This window comes from Gallinula chloropus (assembly GCF_964237585.1).
Source record: "Gallinula chloropus genome assembly, chromosome: 22".
Taxonomy (NCBI): domain Eukaryota; kingdom Metazoa; phylum Chordata; class Aves; order Gruiformes; family Rallidae; genus Gallinula; species Gallinula chloropus.
Genome location: NC_140107.1, coordinates 6965602 through 6986506, shown reverse-complemented (window position 1 = coordinate 6986506; position 20905 = coordinate 6965602). Strand labels below are relative to the sequence as shown.

Below are 20905 nucleotides of genomic sequence, written 5' to 3'. Positions count from 1 at the left end.
GGGGATCTTTTGGAGAGGCTGCCTGAGACCAGCGGTGCTGGGGAGGATGGGGGGTGGGGAAGGGAGGGACTCCCATTTTATTTTAGAGCAGTCAGGGCATCTGTGGAGCCCTTGTGCCTCCAGCACCCTCTTTGTTTCCTTAATTAAAAATAGGCAACACCTCCCAGGAGGGGTGGGGGGTGCAGTGAGCGAAGCCCCAAAACAGCATCACTCATCTTGCCCGTTGGCTGCTGCTCAGCCTAATCCTGCTCTCGGTCCTCCCCGCTCCACCCCAAGTGAAAGGAGCCATTAGCCAGCTCTGTGCCCTCCTTGCTGCTGCCCCACCCTTTGCAGGGGGCTCGCTTTGACACTCTGTTTCTGACTCAATTCCCCCCAAACTGGGGAGCTGACTCGACGCTGCTGTCGCTGTCACCTCTGGATTTCTCCCCAGTGTCGCTGCCTGAGGATGCTGCTTTTTGGGAGGTGGCCTTTGAGATTATGAGGGGCTTGTGGGCATTGCATCCACCACATGAGCTGTTGCCGTTGCTGGGGGAGAGACAGGATGGGGACTGGGCTGCTCAGCGCCTTGTGGCATTTCACGGTGGTGATTTTACAGGAGGATGGAGGGGGGTGTCTCTGACCCAAAGTTTATCCCATTTATGCTCATGCACCTTGGGGGGCCGGGGCAAACACAGACCCTGATGGCACAAGTGGCATCTTGTGATCCTCTTTTGGGATACATGTGTTTGAGGGGCTTACAGGTCCTTCCCAACCCGAGGGATTCTCTGAGTCTGTGGATTTATCTCCAGGATGGGCAGCTCTGCTCCTGCCACCAGTCTGGGGATGGGCAGAGGAAATCCAGGATCGAGAATGGGGATCCCATGGAAACCCAGCATCGCACCTCGGGAGAGTGGGGTTCACATCCGTGCGCTCGTGTGGGCAGCGTTCACCCCAAAGCCCTCAGAGCCCTCATTGCCTCACATGTCAGCTGCTGCTCATGGGTACCCAGCGATGCCCAACACCCAACCCGGGCCCCCGGGAGGCTTTTTTGGTAACGCTGCACCCCATGGTGTAGCCAAAGACCCTGCAGCTGGGGGTGCATCGCTGGCAGGGCAAGAGGGGAGCTGGGTTTTTTGGGATGGGGCAGGGAGGGGGACACTGCCACTTGCTGTGCCCCAGCCTGGCGAGGGTATTTTTAACCCTTCTGTGCCCAGAGGAATGTGTGTGGCTCCCGACAGTCGTCCGGTGGGAGCAGCTGGGTGGGACGGGGCTGGGAGCAGGGACAGGCTGCTCCATGGTGTCTTCTCGCTGAACGCTGTCCAGACCTACTTAAAGTATCTCTGGTTAGTATTTTGAGCATCAGCAACACACGCAGAAATGCCTCCTGACAGCTGCTGGGCTGCCTTAAAGGCACCATCTCCCCTTGGGGTGATAAATAGGGGGGGTTGATAAGCGCAGGCTGGGCTGGGTGCTGGGGGTGTTGCTGGGGTGTCACAGAGCTGCGAAGCCTTGGGCAGGGGGTCACTGCACTTGTGACCTGGTGATGTGTGGGGGGGTGTCCTTGTAAATAGACGTTGCTTGTCAGCACACCACGGATGGGTTTTGACCTTGACATCTCAGCGGGCAGGCAGAGAGGGACACAGCCCCTCCCCAGAGCCCCAGCAACTGAGAAGAGCAAATTACACCAGGAGCTGCCAAGACCCACCAAATCATAGCACAGCCTTTTTCCTTTCCCTTCTTCCCCCTCCATCTCCCTTGGGCTGTGATCAAATGATCCCACTCAGGAGCCAGGCTCATCTCCCCGCTCTAAGGCCACCCCCTTGGAGATGCTTTGGTGACCCTGCTGGGTCTCAGCTGAAGGAGGTGGCTGCAGGAACGTCCCCTCGCTGGAGCGCGCAGCCGGTGGGGGTGACACTTCACAGTGTTTCCAGGAGAAGCTAAAAATACCAGCTTTGCATAAGATTGGGAGAGCTGAGGATCCGAGGGAGGAAGGGATGGGAAGCTTGTTCTCTGAGGGGAACAGCGTGGTCCCAGCGGGGCACGGCCACAGAGGGGGATCCCTGGGGAAGTGCCAGTGGAGCTGATACAGGACTTTCCCATTGCTCGAGGTGCTCAAGCATCCTTCTCTGGGGAAGGGAGCGGCCGGTAGCCCTGGGTCTGGAGCAGACTGTGGGGTTGGTTCTCTGGTGAGGAGCTGGGGCTTGGATTAGTCACTGCAGCCTTTCAAGAACAATTGCCAGTTCTTCTGCCAGAGGAGCTGTGTGAAATGTCTCCGGTCCAGAGGGTTCTCTGGGTGATGGTAACGCTCATACCTCACCTCCCAGAGAGTCTGCAAGAGCGGATTATTAATCCCCCCATCCCTCACCTCTCCCTGCCCTCCCTGCTGGCTCTGACACCAGACAAGGAGCACCTATGGAGTGCCTTTGCCTGGGCACAGACCACGAGTTGGCAGCACCCTGCCACGGGCACTGGCAGCATGGAGCCAGGATGGCCAGAGAGCTCAGGGAGCTTCATCCATCCTGCTGCAGCACCAGAGTGAAGCCTGGCAGCCAGAGGCAGGAATTTCCAGGAAAACTGGGCAGCTGAGGACAAAAATGGGCGTTTCAGCAGGTTTGCACCAAACCTCTGGCTGTTGGGACCCATGGCCCTGGCGTGTGGCTCAACCCTTCATTGGTGGGCCCAGCCTGGGTTGCTGCAAGGCTTTTTTGGGATGCTCCAGACATCCGGACACATCCCAGGGTAGCTCCAGGCTCTGAGGCGGTTCCAAATGCCATGGTGTGGGTCAATGCCCAAGCACTGCTGTCCCAACAGGGGCTCCAGAGTGGCTTTAGTCAGGAGAATTATTTATGCCATCATGGATATTGGCTGCCTTGCAGGGACAGCACTATGGTGCAGCTCCTGCACCCTTGGAAAAATCAAATCAATTAAAAATACCCACCCCAAAATGCAGCACTTCCTGCATCCACTCATCCAACCTGCAAGCTCTGTGAATTTGGGGGTTTTAACCTCTTGGAAACTTCTCCAGGGGCTGTGCAAACCTCCGTGGAGCCAACCAAGGTTTCCATCCTGGATTGATGGGCTCCAGGTTGCAAATGGGTGCTCGAAGGGTGCGCTTGGCTCCCTGTGCCATGAGCAGCCATGGCCTTGGAAGTAAGGGATTGTGTTTGAGGGGTCAGTTTGAGGAAGAGGGAATCTGTTTGAAGTTGGCTGTAAGGCGAGGGGATCAGGGGGCCCAGTGCGATGGGATTAGCCCCCGGCACAGGTTGGGAGCTCGGCTTGCCCACGCGGCACCCAAATGGCAAAGAACTGGCAAGAGAAGCGAGTTTAGGAGAGCTACGGCACTGAAAGGGAGAGAGAGAGAGAGAGAAAACTCCCTCAGCCCTCCTGACAAACACAGCAAAAGGCTTTAAAAACCCACAGATCCTCCAGTAAAAGAATCCCAGCGAAACCTGAAAAGCGGTTTCCAAGGCAGATTTTGGGGGGGTGTGAGTTGGCTTTGTGCTTTGGTGCCTGGAGGAGGCTGAAACCCACCCCAGTTCCTCCGCTGCGCTGGAGGCTCTGGGTGTTTATCCCCTCTGCCTTGCTTGGATGCGATGCCATGTCCCAGCCCAGCGGTCCCTTGTGTGACCCACATGGAGCTGGATGCAGTGAAACTTGTGGAGCTTGTGGTGCAAAGGCAGGAGGTGTCCTGCATCCAGCCTCAGCCAGGCTGGTGAGCGGGTGCTGCATTGCCCAGGGCAGGAGGGCACCCAGGTGAAGGCGAGGGAGCTTTGATGGTGGTGGAGACCCTTGGCTGGAGCCTGGGCTCTCCACTGCTGCGTCCAGCAGAGATGCTGAGCTGTCTCTGAGCTCTCTCGCTCGCCGTGTTAACACAGGTCCCTCCTTTCCAGCTGCTGAGATGCATTAAAAGAAAGCTAAAAATATATTGGTTTCCAAATACCGCTTTCCCATGTAAACAGAGGCAGCGGCGGCGGGCAGGATGTAACGCGGTCGTAAACAGGGTGACATCACCCTGCGCCGGGGAAGGCACGCGTCCCCGCGCTCCGGGGCCGGTGGCCATATGAGGAAAGCTTGAAACCTGCGGGTCTGGGCAGTGCTCTGCTTGGGAAAACCTCCCAGAGCGTTTGGGCTGAGAGTCTTTATCGTCAGGATGGAGCTGTTGGATGGCAGGGGGGTGGCATGGGTGGGTTTGGGGGGTGGGTGGCAGCACTCCACGGAGCTGTTTGGACCCCCTCCCTGGAGTACAAGCATCCCAGCGCCTGCGCCCATCGTCCGCAGCCATGAGCTCCAAGTTGGGTTTGGCCAATGCGTGTGGTAACGGCGCAGGTGAGAGGAGGTTTGGGGTCCAAACAGAAGCCAGGTGAGAGGTTCTGGTGGTGGTCCCTTCTGCCTGCCGCCACCACACTGCAGGTCCCGTGAGCTGTGAAGTGAGGAGCCACGCTCTGCTGAGCTCAGGGCCCTTCATTTCAGTCCCAGCGCTTGCTGCTGGCAGGGCTCCACGTGCTGGAGCCGCCCAAAAGGACAAAAATTCAGGCAGGACCTACACATCCTTCCCTCTAACCAGTGCAAAGCTCCAGCAAAAGCCCCGATGCTGCAGTTCCCAGTGCCCTTTGGCCTCTGTCCCCATCACCAGGGTGGCACTTGGTGGCTTAAAGCCATGACTTGGGGAACCTGTGAAGAGCTCCAGGCTCTGCAGGCTGGGCGCAGCAGGTTTTTAATTGCCTTTAGTACTTGCCGAATATTTCCCTCATGGTTTGGGGAGGGGGGGGAAAGGAGGCGGGGGGGGTGGTTTGGAAATGTGTTGGAGGAAGACTTGGCTTGCTGCTGGCACGTGATTCGGTGAGGAAATGGGAAAAGAATTTCTGGCTGTGAAACGGCAGCTCCACGTCGAGCTCGTTCCTTCTTCGCAGTGGAACAAAAAGCCTCCGCGCCCCAGCCCGGATGCCTGGGATTCCTCACGGAGGGGCCCTGGGAGCAGTAACGGTCCTGCTCCTGCTTCTGCTCCCGCCAGCTCCTGGCCAAGGTGGTAGCATGGGAGCCGGGGGCGGCTTTGCCAGAGCGCTGGCACGGCACAGCCCTCCTCCTCTTGTTGTTTCAGCTGCGCTGGATTAATAACGCGGGCAGAGTCCCCCACCAAGTATAAAAATCTGGGCTTTGGGATGCTCTTGTGGTGATGGCAGCCTGGGCTGGGGGAGGCTACAGGGCCCCCACGTCCATTTGGGAGGGCATAGCCCTGGGTGCTGTGCAAAAGGGCTCTAGGAGCTGCTCGTACCCCACATCCCCACCTCCCTTGAGCTTTTTTCCTTGCTCCTATTTAATCATGGAGCTAAGAAAAGGGTTTTCCAAACATTTCCCAGTGTGCAGCCAGCTCCACTGAGCACTTTGGACTGTTTGACCAGCATTTTTCCTTCTCCGCCCCAAGGCCTCCCCATCCACAGAGGGTCTGCCCCCATCTTTTCCAAGGGTAAAAAGACCTTTGGGGTGATGCTGGAACTGCTGCACGTGTGGCTGGTGCCGGAGATGCAGGGTCCGAGGGCTTGGGGACCAGGAATCCATGCTCCCACCACAGCTCTACCATCACCTTGCCCAAGCCCCACTATTTTCAGAGACAGCCAGCACCTGCTGCATACCCCAAAAATCAGGTTCTTCATCTTTCCCTCAGCTTCAACCTCTGGAGGGGCTTGTGGGGAAGCTACAGCACAGCAAAATGCAGACCGAGGTCACCGTCTCCCGGCGTCGGTGCTATCTGAGCACCCGCTTTTATATCTCAAGCACCTGCCTGGCCCTTCATATTTTTATCCCGATGCTGTAATTCCTCCCTGAAGTAGCAGGCAGGGTGGTTTGCGGGGCGGGTTGTTGCCTGGAGATGCGAGGAGGCTGTTGCAAACCCTCCTGTTTTCTCTTCCCCAAGTCTGCGACTTCCCCTCAGCATCACTTCGCAGCAGTGATTCATGTACCCGGGGCTGCCTCGCTCCCTCAGCAGCCCTCTTAAAATGTTCCCTCGGGCTCTTAAACCCAGGGGTTGGTGGGGAAAAGAGGGTGATGGAGAGTGGGGGTGGGAGATGGGGGGAACGTGGTGCTGACCCGGAGCTGGGGCTGGACAAGTGAAGTTTGGCTGTGGGGAGAGGAGCGTGGGGATGAGTTGCGGGTGGGATTTGGCAGCTGGCAGAGCGATGCGGCTTGGGGAGAGCAAAATTCAAGCAGAACTGGGACTTTTTTTGGGGGGGGTGGGGATTTATTAACTCCGTTCTTTGTGTGGGGGTGAGGGGAAGGGGCACCCAGGAAGGATGGAGCCAGGGGAGGGGGTGTGAAGTCAACCCCCCTCCCAGCGCGCTGCTCGCCTTAAATCGCAGCGTCGGGGAAATCCCTGGGCCGGGCACGGACAAAGGGCCGGGGCAGCGCGGCTCGGCGGGGCCGGTGCGCGGGGGCGGGGTGGGGGGGGACCGGGGCCGGAGCCGCCGCCGAGCCAGGGCGTTGCTGCTCTTTGTCGGGGGCTGCCGCCTCCCCCCCGGAGGAGGGGCCGGCCCCGGCGGGGCGGAGAAGGGGCCGCCGGTCGCGGAGACATCCCCCCCTCTTCCCCATCCCTTCCGCGCACCCGGTCGGGCTCCGGTTCCCCCATCCCAGACCCGGTGGAAACAGGGAGGGGGGGGAAGGATGTCTCGGGAAGGGGGGTGGGAAGGATCTCGGCGCCCGCGGAGGGGGCGGCCCCGCTGCTCCCGCCCCGCTCCGCCCCGCGGTCCCGCCCCTCTCGCCCCCGCCTCCCCCCGCCCTCCGCCGGGGCTGGCAGCTCCGCGGGAGCCCGGTGCTGGCGGCGAGCAGCGGCGGCGGCGGGGCCGGGGCGTGCGGCGGCCTGTGCGGCTCGGCCTTTTGTTCCGCCGGCGGGAAGGAGAGCGGCGGCGGCGGAAGAGGAGGAGGAGGAGGAGGAGGAGGAAGGCAGCGGCCCCGGCGCGCCATGCATCCCGCCGCGCCGGCCGGGGGCTGCCGGCGGGGGGGACGCGGAACCCCCCGGCCCCGGCCCGGCCGCTGAGCCGCGCACAAAAGGGCCGAGAGCGGCGGGGAAAAGGGGGGGGGGAAGGGGGGAAAAAAAGGGGAGGGCGGCCCCCGGCGTGTCCCCTCCCCCGCCCCGCTGCGGGGACCGGCCCCGCGCCCTCCGCCGCTCCCCCTCTCTCCATCCCATCCCATCCCCTCTCCCCCCCCCGCCATGGCCGGGCAGCCCGGCGGCGTGGAGCCGCGGCAGCCTGCCACCGGCCGCCGGGAAAGTTAGTGCGAGAGGGGCTCGGAGAAGGAAGAAGAAGACCCAGCAACCTCCGAACGCGGCTGCTGCTGCTGCTCCCCGTGCCTGCACACCATCCCCGCGCCCCCCCCACCCCCCCCCGCCACCGGCTCCCGGCAGCGCGGGGGATTCCTGCCGCTCCGTCCCCTTTGCCATTTTTGGATGCGTTTTCCAGCCTTTTTTTTTTATCCCTCGTCCTGGGGAGAAAGAGGAGGAAGAAAAAAAAGAAAAAAAAGGCAAAGCGAAGACCCAGCAGCCTTCCTCCCCCCGCACCCCCCCGTCCCCTCCCCAAGCACCGGACTCCGCAGCGTACCCCTGGAGCGACCCACTGGATTTTTAAGGGGCTGGACGGTTGCGGCTGGGAGATGGGAACAATAATGCCATCATGTTTTTGAGACAGGAAACCTCTGAGTTTGCCCTGAATGAAGAACTTCCTGTGTTTAAACTCGCACGAATATCCGCTGACAAGCTCGGTTCAAATGAAAACACGAGAGTCGGGGGGAGAGGCTAACTGGGACCAGCTGGACTTCACCGGGACTCCGAGCTGGGCAGGGAATGTGAGGAGCCGCTCCGGCTGCGCTACGTGAGCGGCCGGGACAAGCAGTGCCTTTGTTATTAAAAAGAAAGACGGACGGGATAATTTAAGAGCTTCCAACTCCTCCGTGGTTACCGTCGCGAACGGCGAGTGGGGACACTTCACCGGCGCTCTTGGATTTGGATGGGATTTGGGGGTATTTGTACTGATGGATGGGGGGTTTTTTTAGAGGGGTCCGGGGGATGAGATGGGCTGTTTTGCTGCTCCGGACCGGTGGTTGAGCTGTTGAGGTGACGCGGTGCTTCTGGCGCACCCTCCCGTCCCCGTAGCGTCGCTGTGTTGGGATTAGAGCCTGTCACGGCAGGTTTTGGGACCTGCTGGCCCTGTGATGCTTCCTGCGGCGGCGGGCGAAAGGTTGCCGGGGTGGTTTCGTCATCCCTAAGGACGAGAGCATGGGCAAACCACTGAGCCGGCCAGACTGTTTACGGCAGAACCGCACTTGCCTGGGGAAGGGTGAGGAGGAGGATGGTTATATAGAGGATTGCTACGTGCCCCAGAGATCGATATACGACACGATGAGAATTAACGAGCAAATCGATCAGGGATCGAAGCTCAATCAGCTTTCCAAGAGCACCCTCGGCAAGGGGGATGGCAGCACCATATCCAGTAACGGGACGCTGGGAGCTGCCAACGTCTTCGAGTCCAGGCCGCCAGAACCCAAGAAGCTGGATGAGCGAGTCATCTTCGACGCGCTGAAGCTCAGCAGCGACGTCTCCAAACCGGCGCCGGCTCCACCGAGGAGACGACCCAATCCTGAGAGGAAGGAGAACGTCAACCGGCGGTCCTGGAAATCCTTCATGCCCCCAAACTTCACTGAATTTGCAGAAAGGATGGGGGCTTCCCTGAGCGAGGTGTCGGAAGCGGGCGCTTCCAACCCTTCCCTGCGGGATAAGCGGGAGTCGAGCGCCATGCTCGCCGAGCGCCCCGGCCAGTCCGACCATGGGGAGCCCATGACTGAGTCTCTCACCTTGGAGCACGTCTCCAAGTCCTCTGGTGTGGCGGAGGCTCTATCGGCCAAGCAGCTCAGCACAGACTGCTACGGTCCCCGGGATGAGCGCCAGCCCTTGCTGAGCGATGGCCGTGGACGTGTTGGGGACCTGGCCAGGGCTCACCGGCTCCCCAGTGCCACCTGGCCACGAGCCAGGAAGAATTTCATCAAGGGAAGCCTTGGTGATGGGCACCAGGAGACCCTGGAAGCCGCCGAGTCGGACTGTACGGTGGAGAACGTCAACCTCTCTCCGTGCCTTAGCGAAGAGCTGCTGGATGCGGGACTGGATATTCTCATCACCTCCAATCTCAGGGAGAAAACAGAGTCTGAGCTGAGATTTGAGGAGGATGAGCGCTGGGTGATGATGGAGGAGTGGGAGGAGGCGACACTGTCAGAGAGAGGAAAGGCTCTTTTGGTGGCAGAGGAGAGAAAGAGCTGTTGCTTGGCAGATATTTCTGAAGAAAAGGAACAATTTGCTGCTCCGACAGCCAGCTCTGCCCCCAGCCCAGGGACATCCCAGCCCTGCACGACCCCGGGGGGTGCCGGCAGCCCCCTCACTGGCAGCACATGCTGTACTGAGGACGTAGCAGTGCAGTGTGAGGCCAGGGAATTTGCTCCAGGTTCGGAACGCTCAGCCAGCCCCACGGGTGCCGAGTTGTCCGACACGGACTCGGTGCAGATGTTCCTGGAGCTGGAGGAGCAGTGTCTGAATGAGGATGAGGGTGATGGGGTTATCCCTGACTGCAGGGGGGAGGGTCAGGTCTCCCCATTGGACTCGGAGGGGCTGGACCCAGATTCAGCCAAACTGGCGGTGGCGGGGGTCGAGGCGTGCCAGCGTACGGCCCCTTTGGACATCAGCGCTTCAGACTCGGCTGTCGTGTCGGATCTGGAGGACTTTGATGTCACCTGCAGCTCTCAGGTGCTGAGCACGCTGGAGCCGGCGACGGAGCCCTTCTCGGAAAGGGACACCTCAGCTGTCACCCCAACGGACTCAGACGGAGGGGCCTCACCCAGCCCCGTGGCAGGGATGGGCTCCCTCCAGCACTGCTCTCAGGCACTGGTGGAGGAGGATGCACCTGACCCACTGGTGGACCCAGAGCTCATGGACTGTTGCATGGTGGCGGTGCTGGTGTCCAGTGGGATGCTGTCCCCTGAGGCCGGCACACATCCAGCCTTGGAGGGAGCTGGTTACCCCAGCGCTCCGGCGGGGTGGGGTGAAGATAACCAAGATTCGCTGCTTCCTGATGGTGAAGTCTTGCAGCCTCCTGAGGAGACCTGTCCCAGACGAATGTCCCCCAGCCACCCCCCTGCTCCTGACACCGTGGCAGAGGAGCCACAGGCTCCCTCGCAGCACAACGAAGCCAGCATCGTGGGGATAGACCTACCCAGGAGCCATCACCTTCTTCCTGGAAGGAGTGAACGGCCCATCTGGGATGTCCCAGAACTGCCTTCTGAGGATGAAGCCACAGATCTTGGATCAGAGAGTGATGGAGCTGAGGTCCAGGCTCATCCATCGGAGAGTGGGGATGCTCACCGCAGCTCCTGGCCTCCTTACTGCACCGGCTCTGCATCAGAGCTGGGCTCCAAGGCTCCAGTGACATCCCCAGCACCTGTTGAGGTCCTCCCATGGGAAACAGCTCCCATGGGTGAGGGCTGGCCCATGGAAGGGGCTGCCCACTCTGAGGGGTCCCCCGTGGAGGTGGCTGTCACTCACGGGGAGGCACCCACAGCTGTCCTGCAGCCAGGAGACCTGGACTTGCTGTTTGGCTGCGGCCGGGAGGATCGGCTGGTACCATGGAGCGGTACCACGGTGCTGGGTGGGGGGGTCCCGTGTGCTGCCAGCCTGGATGCCCCAGAAGAACTTCCCAGCATGTTGCAGCCCCCTCCCGATGCCATCCCATGGGATATTTGGGGGGTTCCTGCTCCAGCTGACCCACCAGCACCAGGGGATGTGGCTGTCCCAGAGCCCTGGACTCAGGACACACCATCTGTTACCGGGCATCTGGTCGTGGGTGCTGAAGAACCATGTACTGGGTGCACACCCCTGGATGCTGGCACGGCTGCCATGCCCTTGGTGGTGGAAGAGCTTCTGGCTGCCCCACTGCCGTTTGCTGACGTGCCCATTGCCACAGAGCCACCGCAAGCAGCCGACCCGCTTGGCGTTGGGGACGTTGGCAGTGACTCTGTGCCGCCGGCACTGGGGAGCCTGGTTGTGGCCGTGGGGGATACAGATGACTTTGCCACTGTGGTTGTGCCGCCCGTCCTGGAGCACCTATGCACCGAAACGCTGCCGTTGGAGGATGACCCCATGGCGAGCGCGCCTGCGGTGGAGGCAGCAGCTTGGGACTGCGCCTCCATTCCGCTGTGCACAGGGGGATCCCCCTCCGCTTTCCCACCCCCCCTGGAAGGACCCACCACCCCAGAGCTGTGTGTGCCACTGGGTGCATCCTCCACCGCAGCCCCCATCACACAAACCCTCCCTGGGGCTGCACTGGGGGACACCCTCTGTCCCCCCAGGTGTGGGGGTGCCCCTTCTCCGGCACCCGGCAAGGGAGAGGTGCCCCCAGGCATGGAGGGCCCCCCCGGCGCCGTGCTCATGGCAGAAGGGCCTCCTGCTCTACCGGATGGATTCGTTCCAGATAACGAGGTATTTGTTGCTCAGGCGCTCGCAGACAGGGCTGGGGGGGGGGGGTGTCGGGTGTTATTTTGGACTCAAGGGGTGGGTGGGAGGCGGGAGCCTGCTCGGGGGCTCGTGGCCTCAATCTGCAGGGTTCAGGCTTTGAGGCAGCCTTCTCCCTTCTGACTTGGGCTTGAATTTGGCAGGCAAAAGGTTGGAGGGGGAGAAACTATGTGGTTTTATAAGTAGGGAAGGCAAAAAGGCAAGAGTGCCGCTGCTGGATGACCTAAACTATTGTCTTAAAACTTTTTGGACTTGGTGTAAAGTACGTTGTGGCCACTCAGACATTAATCACAGACTTCAGAAAAACCTTCTGGTGGGGCGGTTCCAGTCCTAGGGGGAGAAAAATCTCTCAGAAGAGCGAGTCCTGTGAAACAAATTAAGTGAATCGCTGCCTGTTCTGTGCGACCGTTGCTTTCTGCAGCTCTAAGTGAGCAGTAAGGTGCCAGGGCTCTGAATGCGCGTGGGAAGGGGCTCAGAGTGGCTCCGGTGTTTTGGGGGGATTGAGTGTGCCATGCTGTGCTAGCAGCTTTTGCCTGGAGAGCCCTCGGTGGCGGAGTCCCCCCCAGCCGCGCGCTGATTTGCTGCCATCTGCATGAGGAGCAGTATCACTAAGGAGACATCACAAGTTAGTCAGCGCCCAAAAAAACCCCCGTTCGGTAGCAATTACTCATCCGTTGGGCTTTGAGAAACGCACGCGGAGGGGCTTGGGGAGATGCTTTCACGTGGGGGGGGCCATGTGAGCGCGGGCTGGGGCATCTGGTGTGGATTGGAGTGAGGGAGAAGAGCTGTCGGGCTCTTGCCGTCGTACAGCTCCCTGCCTTGGTGTCTGTGTGCCCTTGCTGGCCAGACCCCGATTTCACAGGCAGTGTCTCTGATGATTAACCCCATAAACCTTCCCTTTGCTCCAAACTCATTCAAGCTGTTGGTATCACCAGGACGATGTCCAGGTGCTGCTGGTGCTTCCAGCCATGGAAGCATGGTGTTCAGCAGCAGTGGGGTGGAGGGCGTGCAGCTGCCCCACAGATGAAGGAGGCAGAAAGTGAGGGGATGCTTTGGGAAGCTTTTTGGGAAGCAAAGAGGAGGAGATGTGGCGAAGCAGACAGCCTTCTGCTCCCTATGATATCTGTCCAGCCACTTCACCAGGGCAGGACCTCGCTCTGTGCTCCCCCTGCCCGGCTGCGTGGTGAATACTTGTTCCAAAGCTGAGTCACAGCGAGGTTAAACTTGAATCACTTGAATCTGCAGTGATGAAGAGCAAGGGCGATGGGTGCACTCGGTCCATTAGCGTGACTCGTGATGATGCTCGGGCTGTACCCCGCTGCTGTGTCGAGGGTATTGGTGATCTGGTGACTGGGCACATTTTGCCAAGCTCCCTCCCTGCCCTGGAGCTGGTTGTTGTGGTGTGCGAGGGCTTGGGGATGCCAGCGTGGCGTGCCAGCCTTATCAGCCCAGTCCTGCTGTGGGTCTGGTGCCCAGCTCCAAATATAAACGGTACCAGGAGGAGCGGTCGTGGACTCGGGGGTTTCATGTCACCGTGTGTTTCTTAGAGCTGTGGCACAGCTCTCCGTGCAGACAGTGCCGGACAGTGTCTGCCGGCACATCCTTTGCTTGCTGTGCTGGGGTGGAACCTCCCTGCCCTGGAGTAGCCGAGCTCCAATGGGAAGAGATATTTTTCCTTTGAAAGCAGAGCAAAGGAAGTTGAGGCAGCACCCCATGCTCAAGCTGGGAGCTGTTTTCTGGGTGCCTTTGGGAGGTTTTTGTGTTCAGAGGATTTTCCTCCTCTGGAGGCAAAGCCATTGCTGGGTCTGGAGAGCTGTGCCATCCACGAGCTGCAGCTCTGCCGGGAGAGGTCTTGCATCCCAGTGGGATTTTCAGGATGCTGTCAGTGTTCTCGGGCACGCGAGGAGGAGGAGGAGGAGGAGGAGGAGACATGCTTGAGAAATCACAGGCAGCTGGCTGCCATCCCCTCTGCTCTCCAAAGAGAAAACATTCAAGACCAAGGGCCTCAGTCCTGCCAGCACTGGGTGCCCCCTTCCTGGGTGTCCTGGTCCTACCCGCATTGGATGCCCGGGTTCTGCCCAGTACTGGGTACCCCATGCTTGGGATGGGACTGGAGGGAGCAGTGAAGGACTCTGCTCGCTTTCCTGGGGCTCATGCTGTTCACAGCAGCCTTTCTCTTGGGATGGGGCTGTGCAGCTGCAGAGATGCCCAGCTCTGATGAAGAGCACCAACTTACCTCCTTCAAAGAAACAGGATTTTGCCCGCTGCTTCCCACTACACCAGGGAGCTGCATTCGCCCTCCTCTTTTCCCTATCACATCATTCTCCATTGAAGAAGCTGTTCCCCACAGGACTCCCTGGCAGAACCGTGCCAAAGACGCGGTGGGGCAAACCACTGCAGCATTAATTGCCTATTGCCTTTGTCTTTCGAAACACAGCTTAGCTTCCCAGTGTCTGTAATCCCTTGGCTAGTGAAATTTGGGTGATGTCAGGTCCCTGCTCCCAACGGCATCGCTGGGCTGAGAGTTGCTGGGGTGGGAATCACTGGGAACATTATTTCCCAATCTGGTGGCTGACCGGAGCCGATGCTCTCGCTCCTTCCCCAATTTCCTCCCTCTCCCTCACTCCCGTGCTTGGCAAAAAGGAAGATTTACCCAGAGAGGGATGTGTACAGATCCCAAGCTGTGCTCCATGCCAGGGAATGCCTGTGACATCTCTGCTACCGGGTCAGGGTGAGGGAGGAGTTTAGATGAACTCACACAGCTCTAATAAAATCGGTGCACGTAGCTGCTGCATCAAAGCCGCTGTGTCCTCTGAGCGATGGAGGGGCTGTACGGGCAGCTCGCGGGTTATAAATACCTTTTCTCTCCCACCCTTCCCCTCCCCAGCTGTTCCAGAAGGAACAAGTGGATCCTCTCCAGCTGAAACTGCAGCAAGTCAATGGAGTTGGTCAAGGACTCATCCAAAGCGCCGGGAAGAACTGTGATGTCCAAGGGCTGGAGCATGACATGGAAGAAATCAACGCCCGCTGGAACACCCTCAACAAGAAGGTCAGAGCGTGGGGAGAGGATGTAACTGGCTTCATCATCCTTGGGGTCTGGTAGATGAAATGGGTCATCGGCCGGTTGCTGAGGCTCCAGCCTGACTAGGTGGTGGGTTTGTGCTTGGGGTGCAGGTGGCCCAAAGAGTTGCTCAGCTGCAGGAGGCCCTGTTGCACTGTGGGAAGTTCCAGGATGCGCTGGAGCCGCTGCTGAGCTGGCTGGCAGACACTGAGGAGCTCATATCCAACCAGAAGCCTCCCTCTGCTGAGTACAAGGTGGTGAAAGCCCAGATCCAGGAGCAGAAGGTGAGCAAGGACGGGGCAAAGACTGGTTGGATGGGTGGGGGAGTTCTGGAAAGCCAGATGACGTCTTGGGGGGATGCAGCTGCGCTGGATGAGGTGTAGCAGGGGTGTGCACAAGCTGCCGCTTTCACAGTGGCTCTTCTCATGCCTCCCCACCTCATAACCTAATGAGCAGGCAGCTCGTTTGCCCGCGCTCGCTATCTCCATCATCCAAATCGCCAGCGGTGTCCGATTGTCCCATCACCTCTTGAAGTCTGCTGCTGGTTTCGCTGGTCAGCCGTGTTTTTCCAGCCCTGGGTTTTGTTTCCTGCTGTGTCAGGAACACGCCGGCGTCGTAGGTACCAGGGTGGGTGTTTGGCCAAAATGAACCAACCCGAGGCGTGCCGGGGTTCAGAGATAACAGCCAGGGCCGGCGCCTGCCCTCGCAGTGGGCGGATGAAAAGTTCCCAGTGTGGTAAAACGTTTAGCAATGAATTCTTACCAAGGCGTGGGGTCAGAGGCGTTGGGGCTTTGAAGAGGAAATTTATTTAAAGAGGAATCTAAAAGCTTGATGAGTTTAAGAGGCAGGGGAAAAGGGTGATGGGGAAGCCTCTGGAAACGTCTCCGGCACAGGGGTGCGTTGGATCTCTCTTAAGACAGAGCATTTTGGTTGGAAAGGAGCTGCAGTGATGGTTGAGTCCAACGGCCCGACCGCTTCCAGGCTCACCAGAAGTTAAAGCATATCATTATATTATTACTCCTTTTTCAAACTGGTTTTGGTGGTGGAGCTTGAGCCCTGGGCTGGCTTTTGTCTCAGCCCTGCATGGGTCTCAGCCCATCACTGACTTTGGTCTCAGCCCATCACTTGCTTTAGTCTCAGCCCTTGGGTCTCAGCCCATTGCTCATGGTGGTTTTCAGCCATGATGAGAGATTTGATCTCCTCCCCAAGGGCTGGAAGAGATTCCTGCCCATCCCATCTAGTAACATTCACCCTCCTTTTTGTTTCGCCGCCGCTGCAGCTGCTCCAGCGGCTCCTGGATGATCGCAAGGCCACCGTCGAGATGATCCAAGCCGAGGGCGGCCGAATCGCTCAGTCGGCCGAGCCTGCAGATCGCGAGAAGATCGTCGGTCAGCTGGAGAGCCTGGAGCGCCGCTGGGCTGGGCTGCTGGGCAGAGCGGCTGGCAGGTGAGAGGGTCCAGCTGGGAACACAGGGCCAGCTCGTCTGCCGATCCTCAGTGTCCCAAGAGCTCGGGGTCACGGCTCACGGGAAGCTGGAGGAGACTTCTGTGGCGGATACGTCCTAGAAAGGTGGAAACAGCTGGGAAACATGAGAAACCAAAGCCTGTTTGGGAGCTGAGGCTGATAGTGGTGGGTTACAATGGCAGGGAAGAGCTCAGATTAAGTAAATTCCCCGCAGGGGAGGGATGTTATTTTTATTCCTTTAAGCATCAACATTTAGCTTGAGCAGCAACATCCTGTTGACACCTTTCTGCTGCCTGAATCTTGTTTATGAGTTGCTTGTCGCCACATAAGCTGATTTTTGAGGTTATACAGTCACTTCTGAGGTCCAAATCTGCCCTCCCTGTGTTTTCTGCCATCCCCCAATTAGATGGCAGTTCTGACTTCACCCCCATCTAAGCCTTGCACCAGCGCCAGGCTGTGTGTGAACAGGAGCTCAGCAGCTCTGAAACACTGAAGCCCAGCCACAAGCTCGAGCCCCTCCGAGGCAGTGACAGGAAGGGATGTGGCCAAAGCAGGAGCGTTTTTGCTGCTTCCCTGGGCATGAACCGGACCCTAATGTCGCAGTGGCAGGAGAACACTTATTATGCAGTTGCCCTTGATCTGAGCAGGGTGGCTTTGGTTCCTTCATCCTATTGCTCAAAGCCACTTCCCCTACCCACCTCCATCAGGGAGCTGTTCTCTGAGTGTTTTGTTGTGTCCTCATTGTAGGCAGAAGCAGCTGGAGGACATCTTGGTCCTGGCAAAACAGTTCCACGAAACCACAGAGCCCGTAGCAGACTGGCTGTCAGTGACAGAGAAGAAACTGGCCAACTCAGAGCCCATTGGTACCCAGACTGCCAAAATCCAGCAGCAGATCAGCCGGCACAAGGTAGGACCCGCGTGGGAGCAGGAACTGCTGATGGAGGTGGTTGGTACCAGGTCCCACTCGGGTGGTTTGGGGTGGGAGGCTTGTTGCAGATGGGTATTGAGGGGTTATCCGGGCTGCTTGACGCACGGAGGAGGCTGCAACCCCTGACCCGCCGGTGTGGGGAAACACCAATCCGCTGTCTTCACACCTTGCAGCGAGCGTGCCTGGCTCTGGAGGCACAACCCATTCCTGTTCCCATGTTTCATTTAAACCCTTCACGTGTCGCTGCAGTTTGCCCGCTCAGGGGTGGGTTCTGTGTCTCCTTCATCCCCTCGGTTGCATCCATTGTTTCTGTTTACCCCTCCTACATTTGCTTGTTGGTTTTTGCTTTTTTATTGTGTGTGGTTTTGTTGGTTTTTTTTTCTTTAAATCCATTTGTTTTTTTCCCCACTCATTTTTCCTTTCTGTTGTCCGTTTTATCCTCCCGGCATTCAGGCTCTAGAGGAAGAGATAGAAAGCCACGCGGCCGATGTGTCTCGGGCGGTCGGTGTCGGGCAGTCCCTCTCCTCCCTGAGCTGTGCCGCTGAGCGGAGGCTGCTGGCAGAGAAACTAGACTCTCTGCAGACCCGCTACGGCGAGGTCCACGACCGGTGCTGCCGGAAGGCAGCGCTGCTGGATCAGGCGCTGTCTAACGCCAGGCTCTTTGGGGAGGAGGAGGTGGAAGTGCTCAACTGGCTGGCTGAGGTCGAGGACAAGCTCGGCTCGGTATCCGTAAAGGATTACAAACGGGACGTCCTGCAGAAGCAGCATGCTGACCAGCTGGTATTTTCCATTTTCTTCCATGTTTCTGTTGTTTCTTTTTATCACGTTTTATCTGGTTTTATTTCTGGTTTCTGGTCTGACTTTAATTTCCCAAAGCATCATTCCCTTCACTGCTGGGTCCCTTCTAAGGCTCGGAGAAGCGGAAAGAGATTTCATGTGGTTAAAACCAATAATGGTTGCCCCAAAACTGGGTTTCCCAGGAGAAGGGTGGGGGAGAAACTTCAAATGATTCATTTGCTTTGTGACCAATGTCTGAGCAAGCTCGGCCACCTCATGCCTTTAGCCAGCTGGATGTTGTTTCCAGAGATGGGAGCTTGAAAAGCCTGGTGGGTTTTCTGAGGGAGGCTGCCCACTGAGGAACCCACCTGCTTCGGCTCCCCAGAGGCTGAGCAAGCTCTGTTCAAGAGTGAGGTTATGTCTAATACGAGGACAAGTCGGTGGCACGTGCCCCATAGGTTGGGATGGATTTGCTCTAAGATTCGAGCCTTTGGGTCCCAGAAGTCCCAGTAAGCCCTGTAGTAGGAGAAGGTTGACTGGACAGGTATCTGTTGTCCACCCTTCCCATGCCCGGTAGGAGCAGTTTGTGCTCCCCGCAGCATCTCTGGCCAGTGCTGGGACTTGGGGACCTGCCCGCAGGAGAGTGACCCCCCCATTTGCCTTTCTCTCCAGGCTTTGAACGAGGAAATTGTCAACAGGAAGAAGAACGTGGACCAAGCCATTAGGAACGGGCAGGCTCTCCTGAAGCAAACCACAGGTAACCCAAAGGGCTGGGTGTGCTCTGGCTCGCACTGGGGCCTGGGAAGCCGCCCTCATCCTCCATAAGTCTCCTCCCTGGGGAATTCCATTCTCCCTCGGGTTCAGTTTCCTTTCAGATACTCCCAAAGTGTCTGTTCTACATCCAGACCTGGATGCTGAGCCACAAGCACTCCTAGCTTAGTAAAACCTGAGTATCAACCTCACAGCTCCATGAGCGGCAATTCCCACCCGCTGGCATTGGTGATGCTCAGCGCTGCGCAACACAAGGGAGGGATTTCTCATTGCATCCAGCTGCTAAAACACATGGGAAGAGGTTTAAAAACACAGCAGGCCCTTTTCCTAAGGCCGCTTTCCCATGCTGAGCCGTTGCCGCTGTTGCCACGTGGGTGTGAGTTTCTGTGAGTGGGAAGAGAGGTCGGGGCACCGTGTTTCCTTCAGATGTGGGTTGCTCAGAGCAGATGTGCAGAGCTCTGTCCTTGGGGAGCCATGTAGCAGGAAGAGTGATTACAGCAGCTTTGGCTCACAGCTTCTTGTCCTCGTGGAAATGAGAGTGATGGGTGAACTGGACCTTTCTTTTTCCCTCCTTGCTGTGACGATGTTTGTGGAGAATGGGGTTGTGGTGGCTTTGGTGGCAAAGCCAGGCTTTGCTGTGGGTTTCCTTCCGCTTCCAGGGAGGAGGTGGCTGTTACACTGCTGGTAGAAAGTGTTAGCTTGGGGAGTAGCTTCCTGGCCATAAAACCAGACCGCTAAGTTGTGTTGGTGCAAAGAAAAGTGATGCTGAAATGAGCTACTTAAAATGGGGATGGGGATGGGGATAGGGTGGGTGGCTGCTTAAACCTCCTTGTAACCCCCCCCACCCAAGCCCAGCATCCTTTCCCCTTGCTGTAATCTCGCAGGGGAGGAGGTGTTGCTGATCCAGGAGAAGCTGGATGGAATTAAGACGCGCTACTCGGACATCACGGCTGCCAGCACCAAGGCGCTGCGCACGCTGGAGCAGGCTCGGCAGCTGGCCACCAAGTTCCAGTCCACACATGAAGAGCTCACTGGCTGGATGAGCAACGTGGAAGACGAGCTGGCTTCAAGTGGGGGACAGTCCCCCGCTGGCGAGCAGATACCCCAGTTCCAGCAGAGGCAAAAGGTTGGGGGGCGATGGGGACATGAGGGTGGGAGCTGGCGGGGGTCTGCTCAGCGGTTGGAGGGGTTGGAGAGGGATGTCCACCTGCTGAACGCTGGGAAGGACACGTATCCCTGGTGCCTTCCACAGGAGCTGAAGAAGGAGGTGATGGAGCACAGGCTCGTCCTGGACACGGTGAACGAGGTGAGCCGAGCTCTCCTGGAGCTGGTTCCCTGGCGAGCCCGCGAAGGGCTGGATAAGCTCGTGTCGGACACCAACGAGCGCTACAAGCTGGTCAGTGACACCATCAAGCAGCGGGTGGAAGAAATCGATGCTGCTATTCAGAGGTCTCAGCAGGTAATTTAATAACCCCACCAGAGGCTGATTGGTTTCCCTGGGAGAGTGGGAGCGAGCGGCTCAGCACCGCTCCAGCACAGCACCATGACCCGATCCCCTCGGGACCGCTGAGGAATGACAGGGCCCCAGCAGTGCCGTGTGGCAGTGGGGCTGGTTTCTGACCCATCCCATCATGGGATGTTTGGATATCCTAACGCCAGTGCAGCACCACGTTAGCCCACCCTGTTTTCCTGTGTGGGTGATGTAAATGTAAAAGGGATGACAGGTGACTTTCTGGCCTGGCAAAACACCATCCCCCGTTGTGGTAGCACAGGGGTTTGTTCCAGGTGAACAGCCCTTCCCAACAGGGCTTGTTCTGTGCAGGCTGGAGGCTGTGGAGCGTGGCGAGCAGCCACCCTCACTGGCATTGGGCACCGGCTCCACCAAGCTGAACATGCAAGCGGGATGATGGTGGGAAGTGGAGGCATCCCTGTGAGCTGGGAGGGTGTAGGGAAGGGTGGCTGCTCTGCTGTGCCAAGCGCCTGTGTCACAGGGATGCTTTGTGCCCCAAAATCAGCTGCTGGAGCCAGGAGTCTGTGTCCACCCTGATGTCCCTTTCTTCTCCCTGTATCTCCTGCTCTGCCCTGTGCTCTGTCCCATCCCCGCTGACCTGTGTTGTGCTTTCCCTGTCCCAGTACGAGCAGGCAGCTGACGCAGAGCTGGCCTGGGTGGCTGAGACCAAGAGGAAGCTGATGGCTCTCGGTCCCATCCGCCTGGAGCAAGACCAGACAACGGCTCAGCTGCAGGTGCAGAAGGTGGGTGCACGCTGGGTGCCAGCAAGGATGGGGTGGGCAGCAAGGAGGGTTGCAGTTTGGGCAATGGGCTGAGCTTTGGGGGAGCAGCTTTACCCTGGAGACCCTCCTGGGCTTTGTGTCGCTGAGCACAGGGCAC

The 20905-nt window shown here is 58.6% G+C and overlaps 1 protein-coding gene across 1 annotated transcript in view; it reads left to right on the top strand.

Annotated features, from left to right (window-relative positions):
- The window catches only part of MACF1 (microtubule actin crosslinking factor 1), a gene marked incomplete at its 5' end in the record, with an annotated part of 115078 nt that overhangs the window by 67570 nt on the left and 26603 nt on the right, over positions 1-20905 (top strand). The window contains 9 exons of the mRNA XM_084274435.1: positions 14403-14564; positions 14690-14860; positions 15856-16022; positions 16788-16947; positions 17422-17748; positions 18418-18502; positions 19401-19642; positions 19769-19975; positions 20650-20769. Of these exons, the coding sequence (XP_084130561.1) occupies positions 14403-14564; positions 14690-14860; positions 15856-16022; positions 16788-16947; positions 17422-17748; positions 18418-18502; positions 19401-19642; positions 19769-19975; positions 20650-20769 (1641 nt within the window). The remainder of the gene's footprint in view (positions 1-14402; positions 14565-14689; positions 14861-15855; positions 16023-16787; positions 16948-17421; positions 17749-18417; positions 18503-19400; positions 19643-19768; positions 19976-20649; positions 20770-20905) is intronic.